General features: G+C 38.5%; 1 protein-coding gene across 1 annotated transcript in view; it reads left to right on the top strand.

The window, feature by feature from the left end:
* The first annotated feature begins 14,328 nt into the window (after positions 1-14,328).
* LOC137238127 (WD repeat-containing protein 20) overlaps positions 14,329-23,621 on the top strand; it is a 42,115-nt gene continuing 32,822 nt past the window's right edge. The window contains exon 1 of the mRNA XM_067762765.1: positions 14,329-15,661. Within this exon, the coding sequence (XP_067618866.1) occupies positions 15,113-15,661 (549 nt within the window). The 5' untranslated portion in view covers positions 14,329-15,112. The remainder of the gene's footprint in view (positions 15,662-23,621) is intronic.

Here is a 23,621-nt window from a genome sequence, read left to right as displayed (position 1 = left end):
AAATTTTGTTCATGCGGTGTATGGAAAAAAATGCGAACACCCTCTTGAAACCTGAACGTTATCACACTACAGTTAGATGAGCTACAAAACTGCACCCGTAGACATTTTTTGAAAGTTTTTAATAAGTCTGGAAAACTGATGAAAATTTAATTAATTGTTGGGAGCTTTGTGTAAGCTTTGAAATGTAAATAAACTATATATATGTTATAGCTAGAACGATATTTTAAATTGGAATTATTTAAAACTAATAAATAAACATAATTTGGGAACAATACCGTTTGTGCGGCCAGGGTGCGTGTAATCCTGGGCGCACCGTGGTCGATCTCGATGGGAAATTTGCGTTTGAAATAAAAATAAGAGAAGACGAGAATTTCTCGTTATAATTGGATATGCTTTATTATGTATAGCTAAAAATGATTAAGGTTACAATATTACCTGAAGGAATTGCAGAAAAACGGTAGAGATCTGACACGTACCTACATGCGCGCACATGCATATGGTGTAGGTGGTTATAAATTAAGTCGAGTATCGAATTGCAGAGTTGCATTGGGGGGATCGCAATCAAATGCGGCAAAGTTAGGCATCTTGTCTAAAAATGCCGGCCCTCCTTGCGATACGCAACATCTTTTTCCGCCAATGACCTCTGCTGAAACGAGAAAATGAATATAACACTTACACAATAAACTTAATCTAGATAAGGAGTTCGTCTGCGACGCAAATGGCCGGGAATCCTTTCCGACTTTCTCAGCATGCCACCTGAGCTAGGATGAAAAATTAGCGGTTATGAACAGATATAACTGAATATTTCTTGGCATTGGTTTATACGTAGCTCCTAAATATAGAAATTCATAAAGTAATATAGGTATGGTTGAAGGCCCATAAGGCTGGACGAAGAGGCCAAGGTCTCCGTTCCAGACTGGCACCTTTTTTTTTTTTTGTTATCATTTGTTTTGTTGGACGGAGATGCCGAGGTCTCCGTTCCAGTATCGAAGTTCTTTGGTTGGACGAAGAGGGAGAGGTCTCCGTTCTAGACTCACAGGTTTTTGAGGTTTTTCTGGGCTGGACGAAGAGGCTGAGGTCTCCTTTCCAGCCTCTAACGTATCATATCTCAGGACGACTCTGGTATTTTATGGATGTGCCGCGGCGAGTGGCCGTGAGATTGGTTGGGTGAAGCGGAGGTGTTTTATTAAAAAACGTATGTTAGGGTGGATAAAATCAAGTGCACATGACAGCGAGTTAAGCAGAGCGTAAAAACCAACGGCATTATGCTTTTAACAGTGGGCGCCAGCTCACAACGCATAGAAGACATCATAGTTAAATTCGAAGCTCCGCCAACCGCATGTGCTTACATGAGGTGGATGGTTTAACCCGGGATATTAAATAAAATTTTACCAAGCAGAGCTGCGTTAATTACCATCACCTGAATTGAGTTTGGAGATTGGCGAGGCGCTCTCCACGTCGGGTTCTATCTGCATGAACCATTATGCTAAATGTTACATGCAACCCTGTCGTGTGTTTATTGGCCAGCTGAGAGTTGGTATGGTGAGTTTGTGGCATGAGAATATATATACATACATATATGTATTTGCTTGTCCTTGAAAAAAAAAACATAGTTTCCGCCTGCCTGCTTGCGATACAGAGGTATTCAACGCTTCAGGAACGGTCCTAAGTTAATATTAGCTGTGTTTTTTTCACGTCTATATACGTTTACGCTTAAACTTTATATGGACTTCTAAGCGACAATCTTTAAATCAGGCATGCTTAACCAACGAACCGATATCATTTCGTTACGATAATTAACGTTAATAAACGAAACAAAGTCAACTTTTTGAAGGATCTTGACATCCGTGTTCTTTCAAAACTGGAAGGTTCAGTTTGCAGTACTGCAACAGCTCTAAGGTGTTAACAAGTCCCGCTTGTTCACCAAGCGAGCTCTTAGGCGGAGAGGGAGATTTCCACCATACAAAGACTCAATAATAGTCCCTACCCTGATTTCTCTACTAGAGAAAAGAACCTCATGAAAAAGTTTGCTGATCGCTCGTAAGGGCATTCTTTCCCGAAACCGTGAATTCAATCCATAGCGGCAGTCACGTAAACCACGGGTGAAGCAAAAGGGTAAGGTAAAGGGGCTTAGGTTACTCTCGCGGTATACACGCCTGTTGTAAGACGCCACTAAAATCCAGAGACGTGGAAGGTTCGACGTATGACGTAGTCATACAATATCTTTCCCGAGATAATTAGGTGCCTAAATTATGCGAATTTCCGGTATACTCCGCATAAGGCTAGGACTCTAGAATATGAGGACCCCAAAGGTGATGTAGTTGACCATTTTAGCAATTCGACAAACGTTTTTTGACCAGCTCCGGGCTTTTTTGTTCAGGGACGCAGCTCTTTCTAATATCTCTCCCTCTTAATATTTGCATCGACAACCCGCCAAACAGACTCCTTCCCGCTATTAGGAACAGAGATATGATCGGTATTGTTTAGGATATTCGTGGTTCACTCCAGCGTTCGGGTGTGTTTTTTAGAAGCATTCCGACATCGATGTTGCTGAGATACTATTTTTGCAACTGTGTATTCTCCCCTGCTCTAGAGCTGATTCAGACTTCTATGCGATTCGTTGATTTCGCCAAACCCTGGCAGCCCACCTCTATTGTTTCATAAGGCTTCTCTTCGGATTGCGGGCGGGATTGGAAGTCGATTTCGACACCGCCTTAAAAATATTTGGGATATTCACGTGCTTATCAGGTTATCTGCTACTACAAACACAATATACACAAGCCAGAACTAGCCAATGGACCAATTATTTTTCTAGTTGTACACATACTAACACACCAAACTTCAGTACTTGGTATTCACGACTTTTTTTCCTAGAGCCTAACTTTTGCACAAAACATAAATATATATGCAATAACTTATGGATATGACTTGTTTTAGGGAGTTAAAATGCCTAAAGCAAGTTGCGTATTATGCCACAAAACACGAAATTCTCCACCTTTCAATTAATTGCAAATAAAAGGCCTTTCGGAATGGCGTTAAATGAGCAATTGCAAACATTGGAGCGAATGGATGTGTGCATGCAGCAAACTCTAGCCTACAGACATAAAGCATTATTGCCTTTTCAGAACGCCATACTTATAAACAACAATTCCCTCAGACAGTTTGTTCAGGATGAATACGACCTTGAATATATTCTAACTTACCGACTTAATCAGGATATCATTGAAAATTTTTTCGGCGCGATGCGTGCCAAAGGTGGTCTTCATGACCAACCAAGCCCAATGCAGTTCAAGTATAGACTACGAAAATATTTATTGGGTGAATTGAATGTTGATAGACACAAACACATAATATCTATATAACTAATTATAATTTCTTTCCTTAGCTCGTAACACGTAAATTCTCGCAGCTCGCGGAAACGTGGAACTTGATGAAACCGAGTGGATCTCAATGGATGAATTGTCGGTTGAAGATATAACCACTCTCCTTCCTGGAGAGGAGATTACTTTCCAAGACTCCACATTCTCCCTACCGTCAAATCATGAATGTAATATCAATATTTTGAAAAAAGATGCATTGGAATATGTCGCCATATATATATCCCGAAAACTAGGCCTTACGGAGTACGTTGAAAATGAGTCCTCGAATAGTTATGTTGATTGCTTGTCCAAAGGTGGGCTTCTTAAGCCAAACGACTGTTTTTTAAAACAAATAAAGCTGCTGGAATCGGTGTTCATTAAATTTAACGGCAACGGTATTTCGTGTGTCATCTTATATGCAAAAGTTATTATCATGCGCCGAATATCTGAACATAAATTTAGATGTCAAAAAGCTTTTTTTCAAATGTCGAATGTATTTTCGTATTAGAAATTTAAACAATTGTTATTAAATGTCCAAAAAACTAAGAGAAGATATTAAAGGTGGTTTTTCTCTAGAAACGTTAACTTAAACTCTGAGTTTTATTTTACTTGGTATTGCTAATATTAAGCGCATAGAGAAGACGCAACGACAAAGGCGAGTGGAACGTAGCAAACCGCTTATAGGAAATTCAACACTCTACCTCCGGGCTAGTTTTGCAAATAACATGCCTATGCCGAGTTTTTCAGTGCGAGTGTAAACTCCAGTTAAAGTTGACTAGAGTTTAACCTTGCCACTTTGTTCAATAACATCAAATTTTGAGTCTCATCTCTGCTTAAGCGGCCGAAGTGGCAGGTTTAAACTCTAGTTAACTTTAACTGGAGTTTAAGCTCGCACTTAAAAACCGGGCATTAAATTTATTACCTTCGTCAGATATTATATGCTATTTTAAAAGAATATTAGTAACTTCTAAACAATTTTATTACTTTTTTAAAAACGGGATTAAGTTCTTCCCCTTTTTTCGCTCCTTCTTAAAAACAACCATAAGTGCGGAGTGTCACATTTTAAAAAAAGCTACATCCGGAACCTCTTGTAATTGAATCATGCAATGCGTTGGAATTTGGTGTGATTTTCGTTCGCCCAAATTTGTCGATACATCTTTTCGATGTCGCTATTGAAGACGAAGCGGTATAGTCTCCATCGTAAGATTAGGATGGGTAAATCGGCTTGTAGAACTGGGCTTGGGAGAAGAATATCGTTTAAGCTAGTGCCATTCGCCGTAGGGCTGGATGCATTAAATACTACGCGGTGGTTGTACTTTCTGCTTTTACAACGGCGTGGTGGGACAGGAAGTAATTATCCGAATCGTCGGATGGGATATTATTTTTTAATTTTGTCATATGTCCGAGCGTTTCATATTTTGATAACACTCCAACATACTCTTTACCTAAACAATAGCTGTGTTTTTTTTTTGTCATCAATAGCCGTCAATATAAAGTTTAAGCGTATACGCGCGTGTTAAAAAACGCCTATCTTCGCTTAGATAATGCTTAGGAGACCCATCTAGCGGCTGTGGTTAAACAACTAGCTACAGCAACACGGTGTACCGAAAAGCGGAGACGCAACGCTCTGATGGCCATAGGGTATAACATATAGCTGAATCAGTTGCGATGAATTGTGGACACACATAGAATACATAGAATTAGTGTAGAGGGTGACACAAAGACACATATTTCAGTTACATCTGAGTATAATGCGTATTGAAATTTAGTAGGACAAAATTTATGCGCAGCAATTTCAGAGGTGTATTTATAGTTTGTCCCTTAGCAGTCAATATAAAGTTTAAGCGTAAACGGATATACGCGTGTTAAAAAACACGGCTTATATACGTTTACGCTTAAACTTGATATGGACTGCTAAGCGACAAACTTTAAATACACCTCTGAAATTGCTACGTATAAAATTAGTACTACTAAATTTCAATACGCATTATACTCAGATGTAACTGAAATATGTGTCTATCACCCCTATTATGAACTCGTACGATACACGATAAACGCTTGCAATCTGTTCTACCGTATTATGAAATAAATTCTAGCGTGTGAAACTCGATCGTTAGCGTTTATCGTTTATCGTGGTATTGCCATACGCTAACTATCTCATACGCTGTTCAATTTCCTACGCTAGCTATCGCTGATAAATGTTTCCAAGATACGTTGGGAACTATTTAAATAAAAGTAAATATACAATTATTACATAATCCAAAATAATCCAACTACAGCCTCATTCCCAACACTCTGTTGCAACACCCTGGGCAAGAAGCCTTAAGGTGGCACAAACCTTCAAAATATTTGGGATGGATGGCCTATTTTTACGGGCGCGCAAACTGCCTTCTATTTCTGTTAAGACATACTCTGACATCAATTTTGTTTATTAAACTTTTTTTACTTTTAGTATGTCAAGTACTTACAGTGTAGAGTTCATTTCAAGAAGATTGGAATGATCTCTCAATTTTCTTCTTTCTGTGGAATCTATGCAAGTTCCGTCAATTTGTTCATTTGAGTTTATATAAAAGGTAACAGAGGTTGCATAAAACATTTTATTATAACAGCTTTTAAAAACTTTTGCCACTTTTACGTACAAGACAAATGAATTGTTAGTATTTACGTTTTGTTTTGCTATCTGTTTCGTATAGATTCACAAAAATTTGTAAACAAAACTCTGCTGTCATTCACAATAGTACATCTATCGGGCGTGTGGAAATCGCAATATGAAAGCTGATTTTTTACGATACGCTAGGAAGCGTTTATCTTCTATCGTATGAAAATTCATAATAGGGGTGTATGTTTCACCCTCTGCACTAATTCTATGTATTCTATGCGCGTCCACTGTTTATCACAACTGATTCAGATATATGTTATACACAGAAATACATTAGAGGGTTGTGTCTCCGCTTTTCGGTACACCCTGTTGCTGTAGCTGGTTGTTTAACCACAGCCGCTAGATGGCTCTCCTAAACATTATCTAAGCGAGGATAGGCGTGCTTTTTCATGCGCAAACGAAACGTATACGCGTGTAAAAAAAACACGGCTAATGTTTTTTAACAATATTTCAGCACTTATTATCGGTGAATCCGCTTTCGATGCGCGGAAAGCGCCGCGGATGACGTATATTTTTTTGGGCATTCCCAGCATCGATAGGGAAAAAACTTCATGTGCCCATTCAGATGAGCAACGAGGTACAAAAACGATCCAGGCGCCCTCTGGCACACCCGGCAGCGACAGGACCCTTGCGACGTTTGACCCTGGGGTGTCCGCTGAACCCACCACCACCCACCAGCCTCAAGCACAACTTTGGTTACGTAAATATATGTAACTAAATAAATGAATATTAACAAAGCAACCCCAAACAAACAAAAATATTTGCATATATGCATCTATACACACATAAATATATGTACGTATAAATATATGTGCATGCTCATCTGGACAAGCGATGGATGAGCGTAACATAAACGCAATGTCTTTTATTTTACTATTCGAAGTATCCGGATAGTGCGCACTATCCGGATAGTATTATCCGAATAAACGAATAAAAAATCCGAATAAATATTATTCGGATTATTTGAAACGAATAAATTTATTCGTTTATTCGAATAACGTTTATTCGGATATAATTCGAAAATAATCCCACCACTAGTAAATACAAATCTTTACCGATAACTGTGTTATCGATTAATTTATCGAATTCTAACAAAGTAATATTGCATTGTCATCGGAGTTATACATGTGTGCAAAATTTCAGCTCAATCGGACACCGGGAAGCGTATCAAATTTAACTTGCAAGATTCCATTGCAGACAACAAAAGTGAAACTAAATAAATCTTATAAAATACGAACGCGTATGCGGAAATGGTCCTTAATTTTGTTTAGTACTGAGTAAAATGCTTCCTTTCAAATCTGCAAAATAACTTCATATGAAGCTCATCTTTTGTCACTTAAACATTTTCTTACTTGGTGCTTGGTAGTTCCAAGGGATTGGAATGATCACGCGAATGTTTTCCGTATTCGCGACATGTCAATCACAAACATTTTCGCCAATATAAAATAGATTTCATATAATATTAATAAAAAAATCACATTTGAAAATGCTTAAATTTTTGCCACAAATTGATCAGCTGTTCATTTATCTGTCAAATCATCACTTTCTTAGCTTGGCAGCACCAATTCTACTTCAACTGAAATAAGTTGTAATTCGTAATACCAAACAGGAGTTGAGTTGTCTGAAAGTTGAGTTGTTTTAATTACAACCCAACTAAGTTGAGTTGTATACCGTAATAGGCCCTTATGACACGGACTCTTTCCTGACAATTTGTTACAATCTAAGTCCTCAATACATAACACTGCGGAACAAATTTCCACTTTTCAAAATTTTCCAAGGAAATTTTTATCACATTAGATGTAATTTTGTGTGCTGATTTCATAAATCATTTTACTTTTTAAACGGTTTTATTTAGCTTGACTTGACAGGCAGGCCGCACGGCCGCATGCACGGCCGTTGTGAACGAATTTTGTAATTGAAATTTAAGTAACTTCCCGAAAAGCTACAAGCTTGAAACTTGGAATATAGTTCAGAACCGGATGACAATGCAATAATAGGAAAAAATCGCCGCTAGGTGGCGCAAGGATCTAGATATTCACAAAAATCGTATTTGTGGTCCGATTTGGCTCATCTTTGGAACACATAATACATACAAGAAAAAATATGAAAAAAATCGCCGCTAGGTGACGCAAGGATCGAGATATTCTCAAAAATCGTATTTGTGGTCCGATTTGGCTCATATTTGGAACACATATTACATACAAGAATAGAAAGCGACCTATGAAAAAAATCGCCGCTAGGTGGCGCAAGGATCGAGATATTCTCAAAAATCGTATTTGTGGTCCGATTTGGCTCATATTTGGAACACATAAGACATACAAGAATAAAAAGCGACCTATGAAAAAAATTGCCGCTAAGTGGCGCAAGCATCGAGATATGTACAAAAATCGTATTTGCGGTCCGATTTGGCTCATATTTGGAACGCATAGTACATACATGAATAGAAAGCGACCTATGATGTCCGATTTGGCTCATATTTCGAACAAATATTACATACAGTCCGGTAGAAGTGTTATCAAAATTTTTTTTTTGAGTTGGAAGGGGAAAAGCATACGTGGCGCAGAGTTGAGTAAAGTCTTTGGAAAGATTATGTATTGAGGACTTAGATTGTAACAAATTGTCAGGAAAGAGTCCTTGTAATAATGAGTCACTAATGGCCAATTTGTTGACCGAGTCGTAAAGCCGTCTAATTCTCGATGTAGTTAAATCCCGTTTTATAATACAACGCCGTTTACACCTCAGCTAAAACTTTTCGGTTTGTTCACAAAAACTATTAGAATTTAGACCCTTCGTAAAAGAAAATTTACGACTTGGATTTGAGACGCTGACAATATGCTGAATTGTCAGTTTACGACCTCATATTGAAAATTATTTATTTGTCAATTTCAAATGAAAAATTTTTCAATACCGAAATGGCATCAAAGCGCGACGAAAAGAGACAAATGCGGTCCGTCAAAGGTCCGAAATCAAAATTATTCTGAAGACAAAGAGAATCTTTTGAGCGACCTTGTAGTGAAGCACGGAAAGGTGATTTTGGACAAGCGCACATATTTGCAAAATAAACAAATGAAAAATGAAGCATGGCTGAAAGTTGAAAAGGAGTTCAATTCGTCATCAATTTCCAAGCTGCTCGAAGCAGGAATTACACGCTGCGATTGCTTTAACAATCGAAGGTCTCGATCCAAATGCCGACGATGACGAGGAAGATTTGTTCGCAAACCAAGGCTGTGTCCACTGTCGCGAAACCCAACGACATCAATGACGGCAACGGCACAGAATGTCTTATTTTCGCCATGAGCGACGAATTAGAAATCTTGTACGAGAACGTTGAGCAAAGTGGAAACCATACCGAGACGCGAAACGAAGACTATTCAAATTTATGTGAGATTCAAAATATAAGCAGTGTGAATCTGCCAGATATGGAGAGTGGTGATTCCAATGGGAAACATGTTGAACAAAATGAGCGGGAAGTCTCTGTAAATCAAATGCATGTACGCTTGCGTAAGCCAAAAATAAAGCGTAAGGTAGAGCAAGGTCACTTGACCACTGATGTCGAATATGCCAAGTCTGTGAGAAATGCAAAAGCGCTTTTTTTACCAAAATGAGAAAATTTGAGCTACAGAATGCCATGAGCTACAAATGTAGTTGTGGTACGCAGAACGCGAGGAGAAGTCTGCAGTGCAAGCGACAAAAAAATTCAAATTTCGATAGTTCTCGGCTTGACCAGTACCAAGAGACTGAATCAACACGTGCGTGCTATCGATTGCACCAATGACTCCCGGAAACCTAGCAATGTTGTAGAATTCCAATCCTTGTCCTCTGAAGTCCCAGACATATGTATGAACTGTGGTAGTAAGGGAGTATTCCTGTGGATACGCGTGCCAAAATAATGCAGACACTCGTGCGACTGCATCCAATAAAGTCACCAACGGCGATTTGAGAATTTCCGTTTGCGAAAAATCGTAGCGCGATTAATAACTAGTTCAAAGGTGTTATGCTCCGTGAACCTCATATAATAATTTTAATACTTACGGGTTAATCACGAACGTTATTATCTCAAGGGAATGTATTGTTTGTAAAATTGGGTTGAACGGAAAACCTGGCTCGATCATTTCAAGTATACGTGCGACTGTTCCTTTCGTCAACCGAAATCATGCTAAAAATTCATCTTCGTTAAGCCAATTCATGTTAAATCGGCGAAAGAATGTTAGGATTGGCGTGATACTATTTCAACGATGGTACCGTTCACCATCACTCTCTCTGTCACTATCATCACTGATGCAATTAGAAACTGGCAAATGATACATTCTGGCCACCAAATTTAAAACAAAATTGCTTTTTATATCTCACGTATATTGGTTATTTACTAAAATATGATATCTGGATGTCTATAAAAAAATCGAATATTGTATAAATCTCGGCGTAAGGTGCTTAAATCACAATTTAAAAATTGATTTATCAATAGGCCGATAAAAACAAAAACAATTGTTAAAAAATTTTAGGCTTAAACTTGGCGTTGTTATAAACGGTGTCGTAAAAAATTTTAAACTTTCTAAAAAACCCAATTTTGGATTTTTGGATCTAAATTCAGCAGCTTTGAATCGCGACGTAAACTTAAAACTTTTTCAAAAAACTGGGAATAAATAAACTAAATAGAATAAGAAATAATAGGCAATTAAATAAGGACTAAAAACTTGAAAATAAAATAATTAAAAAAAAAAATTTAAGTTAAACGGTTTTATTGAAAACAATATTTACATTAAGTAATAATAATACTAAAAGCTAGAAAATAATTAGGTAGGTCTTAGGTACTAGTCATCACACTCCTCATCAATATAGGGCGTTGATCAGACAATTAAAGAAAAGCGCTGGACGCGTCAAATTTCTATTAATAGTCATATATAAGACCAACTCAACTATAATCAGGGGCCCTATTCAGTAACTGTAAGTTTTAAAATGTACACTTTTTCTTCATATAATTTGAATGAAAGAAAAATGTACATTTCAAAACTCATAGTTACTGAATAGCGCCTCAGGTTATGCTACGCCTTACATTTTTAGAAATTTCACGCGCCCAACGCTTTTACTTAATTGCCTGATCAATGCCCTAGATTGATGAGGAGTGTGATGACTAGTACCTAAGACCTACTTAATTATTTTCTAGCTTTTAGTATTATTATTATTTCGTGTAAGTATTGTTTTCAATAAAACCGTTTAACTTAAACATTTTTTTTAAATTATTTTATTTTGTTACAGCTCTAGTTTTCGAGATACTTTCGACTACCCGAAAACTTATCCCGCAGGAGTGGAAAAGTGCAAAAACAAAAAATTCAACAATTTACAAAAGCAACCCTCAATTTTTTTTTTAGTTCATTTATTATTTGCCTTTGTTCTTTCATTTTAAACTATTGATTTTTGTATTTGTTGTATATTTTTTGTTTCATTTAACGAAATTTAAAAAAAACCTACAAGAATGTCAATAAGAAGGACTCAGCGAAAGTGATCGACATTATTTTGCTTTTGTTCTTAAACTTTCGTTAAATTAAACAACAAATAAACAACAAGTGCAAAAACAAATAGTTTAAAATGAAATTGAAGTTCAACCAGATCAAAATGTCGTTTATGAAAATACCAGTTCAAAATAACGTCGCCTGAAAGAGCAAACTAGCTAAAAGTAAATACAACCGAGTGAAGAAATATTGCTTCATGAAGAAATATATTTGTATAGCTAATAGTGATGGATTTCACTATAGGTGATTGCATCGCCACTATCACTATCAGTATTAGAATTTCATGCTGAAGGAAACTCGCCAATCAGTGATATACATATTTGGATAGCAATAGCTATCGCTATTAGCAATTTTTCACTCACAGCGATGCAATCACCAATAGGGAAATATCGTTCCATCACTATTGTATGCTATTCACATTGTCCCTTAAGTGAACCGCTAAGCAAGATAATATTTCCCAGGTGCTAGGAATGCGGCTTGGAGCAAATTCGCTTCATCCATTCGACAGAATATGAACAAACCTCCAAATATTCACAAACAGTTTCAATGGAAAAATTGATTTTATTATAAATATTTTCATTAACTTTTTAATTTGAATTTTGCTTTGATATAGTTAATTAAAATATATTTGATATAAAACACCTTTTAAATAATTGTATACGATTGCATTCGTGCTCATTTCAATAGCGACTGCCCTTACTTTTTACCGATTTATTTAACTTCTTTATGCATTGGTGTATGCGTGTTTTGAAAAATAATTTTTTTTATTTCAATTCCTGCACCTACATGCGTGTTCCAAAAAATCGAGGAGTGTTTGCATATAATTTGCGCATGGATGTATTTTGTCACCATTAAAAGAAATGAATATCGTCTCAAGCCCTTTAGTTGTATTCATAAATTCACTGGACGGCTTAGTTAATGCACCCATTGACACTTCGTCTACATACGTATGTGAAAGTTGCCTTTTTCGTAACTTGGTTTGCTAATCCAAGTTTCCTTATAAGGAAGCTTGCAATATAATCCAGTCCGTCTTAATGAAATTCACTTATTACGATGTCCTGTAGCATCTCATCTGGAAATGCCAGCTCACCCGAAAGTTCGAATTCCTTTAAAACCGCCTCTTCATCAGTGAGAATATTTTTAAGGTTTTCCACAGATGTTGTCACTCGGACGAATCTACTCAGTTTCGTCGGACACTACAATTCCACACGCATAGGTAACGCGTCGCTTGCTAATTTAATTCGTTTGGCATTTGGTCCTGATAAATAATCAGCCGAACTAAAATTTAGGGTAAAAATTTTAGAAGACTCTTACGAGCTCCTGGGGGCATGCAACATCTTAAACCCTCTTGGGTCCAGGTTCTTCTACTATCTACTATATCTAACTACTATCTTTCCAAATCGCGAAGAGTCAAGAAATAAGAAACGCTATAGCTACATTTTTAAGTACGAGTGTGTATTGCAATTATATTTACATGTTATCTGCAGTTTTATTTTCTAAGGATTCTAAACACCTTTCCAACAAATTGTTTTTTCTTTTCTCTATAGTTAGCATCCGACTCTGAAACTTTTTTGTTTCTTCATAGTCCGACCTAACATATTCGAAAAACTGCACCTTGATCTTTTTCAATTCGTCCAACATCTCCTCTTGAAAGTTGTTTTCCTTTGTTTTTTGCAGGCGTTGCAGAATCTTGTAACGTCTTTTCGGACCCACCAGTATGCGTTCCCCAAGAATGTAACATGAGGGAGCCGCACTTTGAAGAAAACTTTTTGCAATGAGCAAAATAGGTGTCGTTATTTTCGGCGCGACAGAGCGGCACGACAATCAGCCACGAAAGCCGTTGTAGCCAGATTAAACCTAATTATATTTTTGGGAAGCGACAGTGGGTGGAGTCCTTTTCATTTTCTCAATAACAACTAAAATAGAAGTAAATTACAGATAATAAAAGCTAAAATCATTCTTTTGGTAGTTTTTTAAATATAATTAATATTTTTTTCTAAATTTTTCGCCACTGTTTGCTGTAATTTATATTGGTGACTGCCGCTTTCAAAGTAATCAAGAAGCTAATGCTTGGCTACGAATGTCGTCAAGCTTTGCTTTATTGTGGTTGTGGTCTGTAGACGCCGTGTTGAATGTAGTCAGCCCTAATGGTATCGACTTTTGCCGTAATTTGAAATTTTGCAATAAAAAAAAAAAAAAAACAAGTTCAAGTGAGGCAGGAACCTGCAACACATGCGGCCTCTACGATGTTAATTCGGTACGTCTTGCGATTCCCATGTCCAAATTATGTTAATTCGGTACGTCTTGCAATTCACCATATCCAAATGCTGTTAATGCGGTAAGTCTTCGGTTCACCACGTCCAAATGATGATAATTCGGTACGTCTTGCGATTCACCATACCTAAATGATGTTAATTCGGTACGTCTTGCGATTCACCATACCCAAATGATGTTAATTCGGTACGTATTGCAATTCACCATGTCCAAATGATGTTAATACGGTACGTCTTGCGATTCACCATGTCCAAATGATGTTAATACGGTACGTCTTGGATTCACCATGTCCAAATGATGTTAATTCGGTACGTCTTGCGAATCATCACCATTCCACATTTATGTCACATGACGCCACCTACATTTCAGTATAGAAAATTTTTGCTAACATGAGGCACCTGTAGGTTGATAGCAAGAATGTTTAGCTACATCTATTGTCATCTGATTGAAATGTTAATGACAGAAGAGAACCTGAAATTTTTCTACTGTCAAATACACGAGAAATGTCAAAGTGAAAATAGAAATAATTAGAATGAAAGTAAAATCGCAGAAAGTCGACGGAAAATTATGAAAAAGTGCAAAAAATTCTTACTTGGAAATAGCGGTGGACTATCAGCAATTACAATAAATTAAATAATTAAATTAATAAAGAATATTTGTATAGATATTGGTGTATGCGTGTGCGCAATTAAATCGTGTAAAAGAAATATTGATATTACTATGATTATGAAAATGCAAAAAGTGGAAACGAAAACTAAAGAAAATTCCTCCCAAAAACAAATGTAGCAGTGGCAAAGAGCAGCCCAAACGGCCGCGCCCCCAAGCCCTCTTGCTCCAACAGCAGTAGATATTCTAGTAATGGGAAGAGTGTAGTTTTTCGTTTCATTAAAAAATATTCGCATACAGTATAATATATATGCATGTGCTTCAAAAACCACAGAGCAGAAAACTTAGTCAATACTTAAGAAATTGTAAAAAAATATACATTTGCGATAAATAGCAATTAAACAAATATAGTAAGTAGGGACGATTGTAATAGCATTCCATCATATTTACCAACTGGGTTGGGGTTGTGGCTGAACCTCCACAACAATTTAGTGGGGGGCACATAAATTTATTAGCGAAAAACAGCGATAGTAACAACGTGTGGCTGGATAGCATTAGAGGAGTGCCCTAAAAGGGAGGAGCAACTTATGCATCCCGTAACACCACCTGCAGCTTGCATCTTTAAAGCATCAGTGGTTTAGCCCGCTGGTTAAACATATTACAAAACCAAATTCAGCAAAAAAGAACAAAAACAGTACAGTGTAATGGCCGCACAGCTAGATCCGAATGTCAAGGACGATTTAAAGACTCAATTTGTAACTCGCGAGGGTACCTATCGGCTACTCACGCTATCCGAATATTCCCGTCCAAATCGCGTTGGATATACCAGCAATCAAAGTTCACCACAAGTACGTGTTTCCATAGTGTCTTTGCCAAATAGTCAAAATCTGGCATGCAGTGGCAATGGCGGTGGTACAAACAACGCATCCATTGGTCCACTTAATGGCAATGTGAATGGTACATCCTTGGCCACAAGCAATTCGAAAGGTAGCGGTGATGGTTCGGTCAATGGCAGCAATGGTTCTGGCACCGGAACACTAATAAATGGGCAACAACAGGCGCTGGCAGCGGCAGCTTACGGTGTGCCAGCAGCAATGGACGCGCGGCTCGGTGCGGGTATATCAATGCACACAATTATCAATGGCGGTTCGGATGGTTCAAATGGATTGGCCAGTCAAATTTATGGCGGAGATCGGATTTGCTTTAATTTCGGCAGGGAATTGTACGTTTATGCATTTAGGGGTGTGAGAAAGGTAAGTAAAAACGTTTGCAACAGATTTTACCTACTTCATATGTTTGTGATTACATACAAGTTATTGTTCTTGTAATAGAAGTTATTGTTTCCAAACTCTAGAGCCTGCGAAAATAGAGCACTAAAGCACAAAAAGTTCCTCAATCTTTAATGGTCGAAATAAGTGATCCTTAAACAATCTTTGATTATTTTCCTTGGCGACATAGTTAAATCCGGCAACTATACGCATATAGGTGTTATGCCATGAGCAGTGAAAGTCGAGATTTTTTTCATAAACAGGCTTGTTTGAAGTTTGGCTATTTCTTACTTTATTAATTTATTATTGCTAACTAACGTTCCCGGGGACGTTTCGTCCTAGGCCTTGCTTATATATGTATTTTGAAGGATGATAAAATATGGCCTGAAATGCCTCAGATTGGCCAGAAGCCAAAGCGGATTAAGTCGATATAAATATTACTGCCACAGGCATTCCTTATTTTCACTAAGTCGCATCTTACGACACACATGTCTTACCACGGGTATAAGCCCGTGAACCCGTGTAGATGGGCCATGTAGCTTGAGCAACTTCGAAGCACCTTTGCCTGAAGCCTGTTCCTAGTTAGTTGGTCGTGAGGAGAGTAGTTTGGCTGGAAAACCTCGTTTGCGAATTTTTTTTAACTATACCCATAGCTCAGGCCATGTTTATAGATTCGCTAAATGCTATACATATATGGAACCCTTACAAAAATAGAGGTTTGTTTAACGTCATGCGCCTTTTTGTTTTGGAAAAGCCGCAGAGGAAGCTTTTTGACGAGTAATGCAGTTGAACAAATCCGTTACTGTAGGTCCCAGTGCTCCGAATACGCAAGAACTGTGTTGAAGATAGCCATATTCAAAGCTTTGTATACACATAATGACGACCTCCATATTTGGTGAGCATGCAGCCGCAATTGTACTGAAATTCCAGATCATTAATAAAATCCTCAAACGCTCATTACCACTTACAAAGCAAATTGGCCAGCCGATTTCATGGTACGCGCGCCCGATATGGTTGCCAAAGACTACTCACTGGAAGAAGCTACAGACCTGCCAAAATAATGCCCTCAGAACCGCCACGGGTTGTCTTCTTATGTCCCCAGAACACCATGTACATAATGAGGCGAGAATACTCCTCATCAGGGAGAGAAATGAAATGCTGAACAAACAGTTCCTGTTAAATACCCAGAAACTTGGGCATCCCAACAGACATCTGATTGAAGAATCCACACCTCCCAGGTTAAGAGGTAATATCTGTAAGCATTATGAGGAAATACGACACCTGAGAACAGCCGTATGAAGCGAAAGCGCACAAGCAGGTCCTCAGTGATATCCATAAACACGCGTCGGACCTGTTGTTGTTTTTGTTATTGTTGTGACAGTGTTGTAGTCGGATCTCTATGACAGGAATATCCAGTTCTTAAAGAAAAATACTCATACCTCGCAGAAGAGGAACGAACTCTCCCTAGGGAAACGCTGGTCTCTCTAGCTCAACTGCTATCAGGAACTGTAACAGGTTAAACTTTTATCTATTCAGAATGAACCCCGACATACAAAATGTATGCCCCGCTTGCAATGTGTTCTCACATGACATGAATCAATGCCTATAACACCACTGTTGAAATGACTCCCGTTAGAGGATATTGATGACAATTTGTGACCGATTGCGCCTATTTGATGGCGCGAAGCACAGCTACAACACCCTCCCTATTGTTTTATTAGGATGGCAGCTGTTGCCTTTTTGGACCATTCAAAGAACAATACGGGTTGGCCATATACAGACCTCTGGGGGACTTTCTATTAGGATTTCATTCCCACAGGCGACATTATTTGTAGTATTTTTCCAATAAATGCAACTAATTGTATAAAACTCGTTTAATGATGCCGAAGCTAAAACATTAGCTACTTCTATTCGTCAAATCAAACAAAGAGTATGTATATATGCCATTTATTTTATAGAATCATCCAATGTTCCCTTCATTACCACCAATACTACAATGCATTCACTCATCTGCTTATGCTTGAAATTTGAAAATAAACAAAGAAAAATACAAATTTAAATAAATAACAAACATGCTTCTTATCTTATCTAACGCGCGTCTGACACGACGTGGTTGCACCGCGGTGTTCCCTCATAGCTGCTGCGATAGCCAATTTTGCACCGATCCAACAATCACTTCACATTCAAGTGCTGCTGCGTTCGGTGTTCATTAAAACCTTAATTGTTGTTGTTTATTTTACTCCGACTCCCATTAATTGATTCCTATAGTTTGTTACGAATGGCAGTAAGTCGTCGTTTCTTCCCTGGCTATCTTCGACAGCGTTTCTTGAATTTGTTTTTGAATTACGCAAGTGCTGTGTTTCAAGTAGTTCTTAACATAACACGAAAAAGCAAACACATGAATTAGAACTGGACAAATTGATAACATGTATCTTTACAGACATACGAACATCTTTACAACATACAACAAATACATGGGCAATGAATTGTGTTGTAAAAATTTTGTTGTGTGGACCTCACGCACCGAGGACGTGAAAACATTTTTATTAAAATGCTTCCAGAAAACAAATGAAGATTTTGTTTTTCTATGAAATGATGAAATGTAGTTTTTTCTGTCCTCTATTCTCCTCTTTCAGGCGTCTCAAATCTTATTAACTGATATTAAAATCGGTTATATAACTGTGCACAGTTTATCAGAGGTAAGCACATCTAAACATCGATTCAGTGAGCATATCTTGTTTAATAGTGCTTAAAGCTTCATGTTGTTGTTGTTGTTGCTGTAGCGATTAGGTTACTCCCCGAAGGCTTTGGGGAGTGTTATCGATGTGATGGTCCTTTGTCGGATACAGATCCGATACGCTCCGGTAACACAGCACCATTAAGGTGCTGGCCCGACCATCTCGGGAACGATTTATATGGCCACATTTAACCTTCAGGCCATCCCTCCCTCCCCACCCCCAAGTTCCATGAGGAGCTTCATCTAGGCCAATGGTGCCATATGTTTGCCACGAAGATTTGATGTGTGCTGCTGAGCCCCGCCTAATATCCGATGGAAACTGTCCTCTAATATACTTCAGCTTTTCCATTATATGATTTATCATATACATAAGCATTTGGACACAAGTAAATTATGGATTAGACGAATGGTTCTGACGACGGGCATGTTTTACTCATATTACGCCAAGAAAGGTTGCGCTACGCAACCCCTTGAATCTGGTATTTTAGTCGCCCCTTACGGCAGGCATACCTACCGCGGGTATATTCTAACCCCCTAACCCGCTGGGGGCACTAAATCCCTCCTTGACAGCACTTGGGGTACAGACAGAGAAACGCTCGGTGGCCTTATTACAACGTGGACAAAACAAATGTCGACTATATTGGGCATCCGCGTCGATGGCATTACGCTACAGACTATCTTACATCCAAAAATGCTGTGTATGATGTTCGATCGGGATCAACATTTTGGCGAGCAATTGTACCTAAAATCCAAGCCGTAAAAAAATCTACAAATCTCTTTCCGGCAGTATTTGGGATAAAATGGGGCAAAGCAATTGGCCGGTGTTGGGGTTACACTGAAATGACAGCCCTTGGTCAGGAAAACTGCCGACTCCATTACATAGAACCGGCTGCCTTGGGAGGCACCCTTATCATACACCCAAAAATACTGGGTGTGACGTTCGATCAGGACCTATATTATGGCGTGCATGCAACAGCAATTGCACCTAAAATTCAGAGATGAAATAAAATCTTCAAATCTCTTGCCGGCAATTGGTCAGAAGATTGCATGCTACGCGTCCCCGATATGGTCACCAAGACTAAAGGTCTGAAAGAAAATACAGGCCTGCCAAGACACCGCTCTCAGAACCGTTACGGCCTGTCTTCTTATGTCCCCATAACACCACTTACGCAATGAGGCGAGAGTACTCCACATTAGGGAGAGATATGAAATGCTGAACAAATAGTTTCTGTTGAGTACCCAGGAACCTGGGCATCCCAACAGACATCTGATTGAAGAGGCCACACCACCAACGGGCGATACGGTACCTGATAACTTAGTGGCTTAGTCGTGTGTAGAAGAAAAGCACAAAGAGGTCTTCAGTGATATACACAAAAAGGCGTCGGACCTCTATGCCAAAAATAAAGAAATGCCCTTAACTCGCAGGAAGGAAAGCAACCTACGCAGGGAGACTCGCGTCACTCCAGCTCAAGTTTGATCTATATACTCTGACAAGTTAAACACTCACCTATCCAGAATCGACCCCTGTGTGCTCGCACATTCCACCAACCATCTTTTTAATTGCAATGTGGAACCAACGCCTAAAATGCAAGTTTCCTCGGACTCCCGTTCGAGGATATTGATGGCGGGCATAATCCCCTTAAAAGAGAAAATACAAAAATGTTCTGTTAAATACTCAGAAATCTAGGCATTCTCAAGGACAAGTGATTGATGAGCTCTGCCGCAAGCACTACGACGAGATCCGTTACACAAGAATACCGTCGTTTGGACCAGATTAGTATAAACATGCCCTCGAACCCCGTCCTCCGACTACAATACTCAAAAATCGCAGTAGAGGAAAGCAGACTTTTTAGGGGGATGCGCGTCACTCTGGAAAAACTTCGATCTGGAAACTGCAATAGGGTAAACTATACTTATACAGAATCAACCCCAACATACGTAATGGCCCAGCGGGCTAGAGGGTCAGAATATACCCACGGTAGGTATGCCTGTCATAAGAGGCGACTAAAATACCAGATTCAAGGGGCTGTGTAGCGCAACCCTTCAGGTTTCCAGCGCAATATATAGCTTCTCAAAACCCAATTGTCAACCTCACCTATCCGCGTCGAGTCCTGTTTCACTAACAGACGAGGCTCTGGCGACCCCAAGCTCCTCATGGAACTTGGGGGTGGTGAGGGAGGCATGGTCTGAAGGTTTAATGTAGCCATATAGATCGTTCCCGAGATGGTCGGGCTAGCACCTTAATGGTGCTGTGTTACAGGAGCGTATCGGATCTGTATCCGGCAAAGTACCATCACATCGATAACACCCCCCAAAGCCTTCGGGGAGTAACCTTATCGCCACAACAACAACATACGTATATATGTACTTCTTGAATGTAATGTGCCTTCGCATGGCACCAACCATCTTTTTGATTGGTATTTGGAACCAACGCCTTTGACAACCATACCCAACCGTATTGAAACTGCAAGTTTTTTCGAACGTCCGTTAGAATATATCGATGACAATTCGTTAGTGATCGCACCTATTGGATGGGGCGAACCACTGCTACACGAAGTAGAAGAAGCAGAAATTGATATCTTAGGAGCGTCTTTAACGTCTTTTAATAGTGACGACTCTTGTGAGACAAGTAGGAATGCTGTTCAGCAATCCGAACGAAACGCTGCTAACGACAATGACGTCTACCGCTCTACCAGCTGCTTCCCACAGCTACTACATACCAAGTTCGAGCTGTAAAGATGCCGAGCACCAGCTCTTTCCCCGATGCCCTCCCCTATTTACAATATACGAATCGCAGCTATAGAAGACAGTAAGCTGCACGCCAGCACGGATCTCTGAACTTGCACACAATATCCACAGAAACGATCGTAACAGAGAAATGGTGGCGATCTAGCTTTCATTACACATAACATGTTGCGAACCAACATATTTGAGCCCCACATCGGTCGTAGGGATTATACCTTTGAACGTTAAGGTATAACTACCAGATTAGGCTATGTCGATCTCTTGTCACCTATCGGCCCAATGAACTCATCCCAGTATGAAATGATCCCGTAACTTTCCCCAAATGGTTTCGTAATAATCTTGAAATTATCCTAAAGTTGTCCCGAAGTGATACATAATATAATCCCGAAGTTATCCGGAAATTGTTCCAAATTAGACCTGAAATGTTCTGAAAATGATTCCGAAAATAATGCAGTAGTGATCCTGAAATTACCCCAAAATTGCACCGAAATAGTTTCGAAATTATTAAAATAATCCTAAAGTTTTCCTGAAGTCATCCAGAAATGTTCACGATACAATCCCGGAGTAGTCCCAAAAGTGTCCAAGAATATACGATAAAATTTCATCCCCATCAAAATCTGATCGAAGCCCATCAATGCGTTACGCATGTACAAGGGCACGTAGCTCCATATTAGTTGATATGCACAATCTTCTTTTTCGGAAAATAGCACTATTAAGATACTAGCCCTACCATTTCTATCCGCAAAAGAAGGTGCCTCTTGAAAGATGTGACAATTTATTACTATGGTCTGTCTAAGGCTATTAACAGGCTCTTACAAAAACTTGAAAAATCTAAGGTAAAATGAAAACCTCCGATGATAACCTCCGAAAAGTGTTTATTAAGACCAAGCTTATCTTCCAATTTGCGTCGTGCTCCTTTTTAATGGCAAAAATACACTCGGAGTGCTTGCCAAATCACTGCCTAGAGGCAGTTCCTCACATTTTAATTTCGAAGTTAAATGGGGCGTGGCACCCGCCTCTTCTGTTCTTATGAATGACATTCGTAACCTCATATTCAATACAATTGCGAATATTTTTCATAGGTGCTACCCAGGTAATTTATGGCGACGTAAAGCTGCTGTTCGGCCGTTCTGAAAACGTACTCCATGTTCTAGGTGACATTGTAGTTGCTTAGAACTCAGCGAATTTGTTTAAGCTACATAAAAATTGTGTATGAGTGGTTCGTAAAGGAGTATACAACGATTATAATTACATTAATTTTATCTCTGCAGCGATCGTGTTAAACCTGTTCCGACGTTCCCGTTCAGATGCTCCAATTTTTTCTTAGTAAACCATGAACTTCAAATACCAGTTCATATTTTTATACTCAGCGTGCTTTGCACACAGAATATATTAACTTTGATTGGATAACGGTTGGTTGTACAGGTATAAATGAATCGAGATAGATATAGACTTCCATATATTAAAATTATCAGTGTCGAAAAAAATTTTGTTGAGCCATGTCCGCCCGTCCGTATGTCCGTTAACACGATTACTTGAGTAAATATTGAGATATCTTCACCAAATTTGGTACACGAACTTACGTGGACCCAGAATAGATTGGTATTGAAAATGAGCGAAATCGGATGATAACCGCGCCCACTTTTTATATATATAAGGTTTTGGAAAACACAAAAAACCTGATTATTTAGTAAATAATACACCTAGAATGTGGAAATTTGACGTGTGGACTGATATTGAGACTCTTGATAAAAATTTGAGAAAAAAATTTAAAATGGGAGTGGCACCACCCACTTGTGATAAAAACATTTTTACAAATATTATTAATCATAAAACAAAAATCGTTAAACCTATCGTAACAAAATTCGGCAGAGAGGTTTCCTTTACAATAAGGAATGCTTTGAAAAAAAATTTACGAAATCGGTTAAAGACCACGCCCACTTTTATATAAAAGATTTTTAAAATGGTCGTGGACGAATATAATAAGCTATATATTTGCAAAAAAGAGCTTTATATCAAGGACATTTCATTTCCCAAGTGGATTTATAACAATAAATAGGGAAAATTTCAAATTTTAAAAAATGGACGTGGCACCGCCCCTTTTATGACTAGCAATTTTCTCTGTTTCGGGAGCCATAACTGGAAGAAAAATTAACGGATCGTAATAAAATTGGGTACACAAATTTTCCCTATAGTAGAAAATATTTCTAGTAAAAATGGACGGGATCGGTTAAAGACCACGGCAACTTAGATATAAAACAAGTTAAAAGGTTTAAAAAGGTTGGAAGACTATAAGCTATAACTTAGCAAAAAATAGTTTTGAATCAATGATATTTCACTTATCAAGTTTTATAGTAAGAGGAAATGGGGAGACATTTTTTTTAAACGGGCGGCGCCACGTGTTATGTAGAAAAGTAATTTATCTGAAATGAAAGGTACAATTGAAGCTCATGCTGAGTATAC

Source organism: Eurosta solidaginis, chromosome 1 (genome assembly GCF_040869045.1).
Source record: "Eurosta solidaginis isolate ZX-2024a chromosome 1, ASM4086904v1, whole genome shotgun sequence".
Lineage (NCBI taxonomy): Eukaryota > Metazoa > Arthropoda > Insecta > Diptera > Tephritidae > Eurosta > Eurosta solidaginis.
Note: the sequence above shows the minus strand (reverse complement) of the source record. Positions and strands in the feature narration are given on the sequence as shown.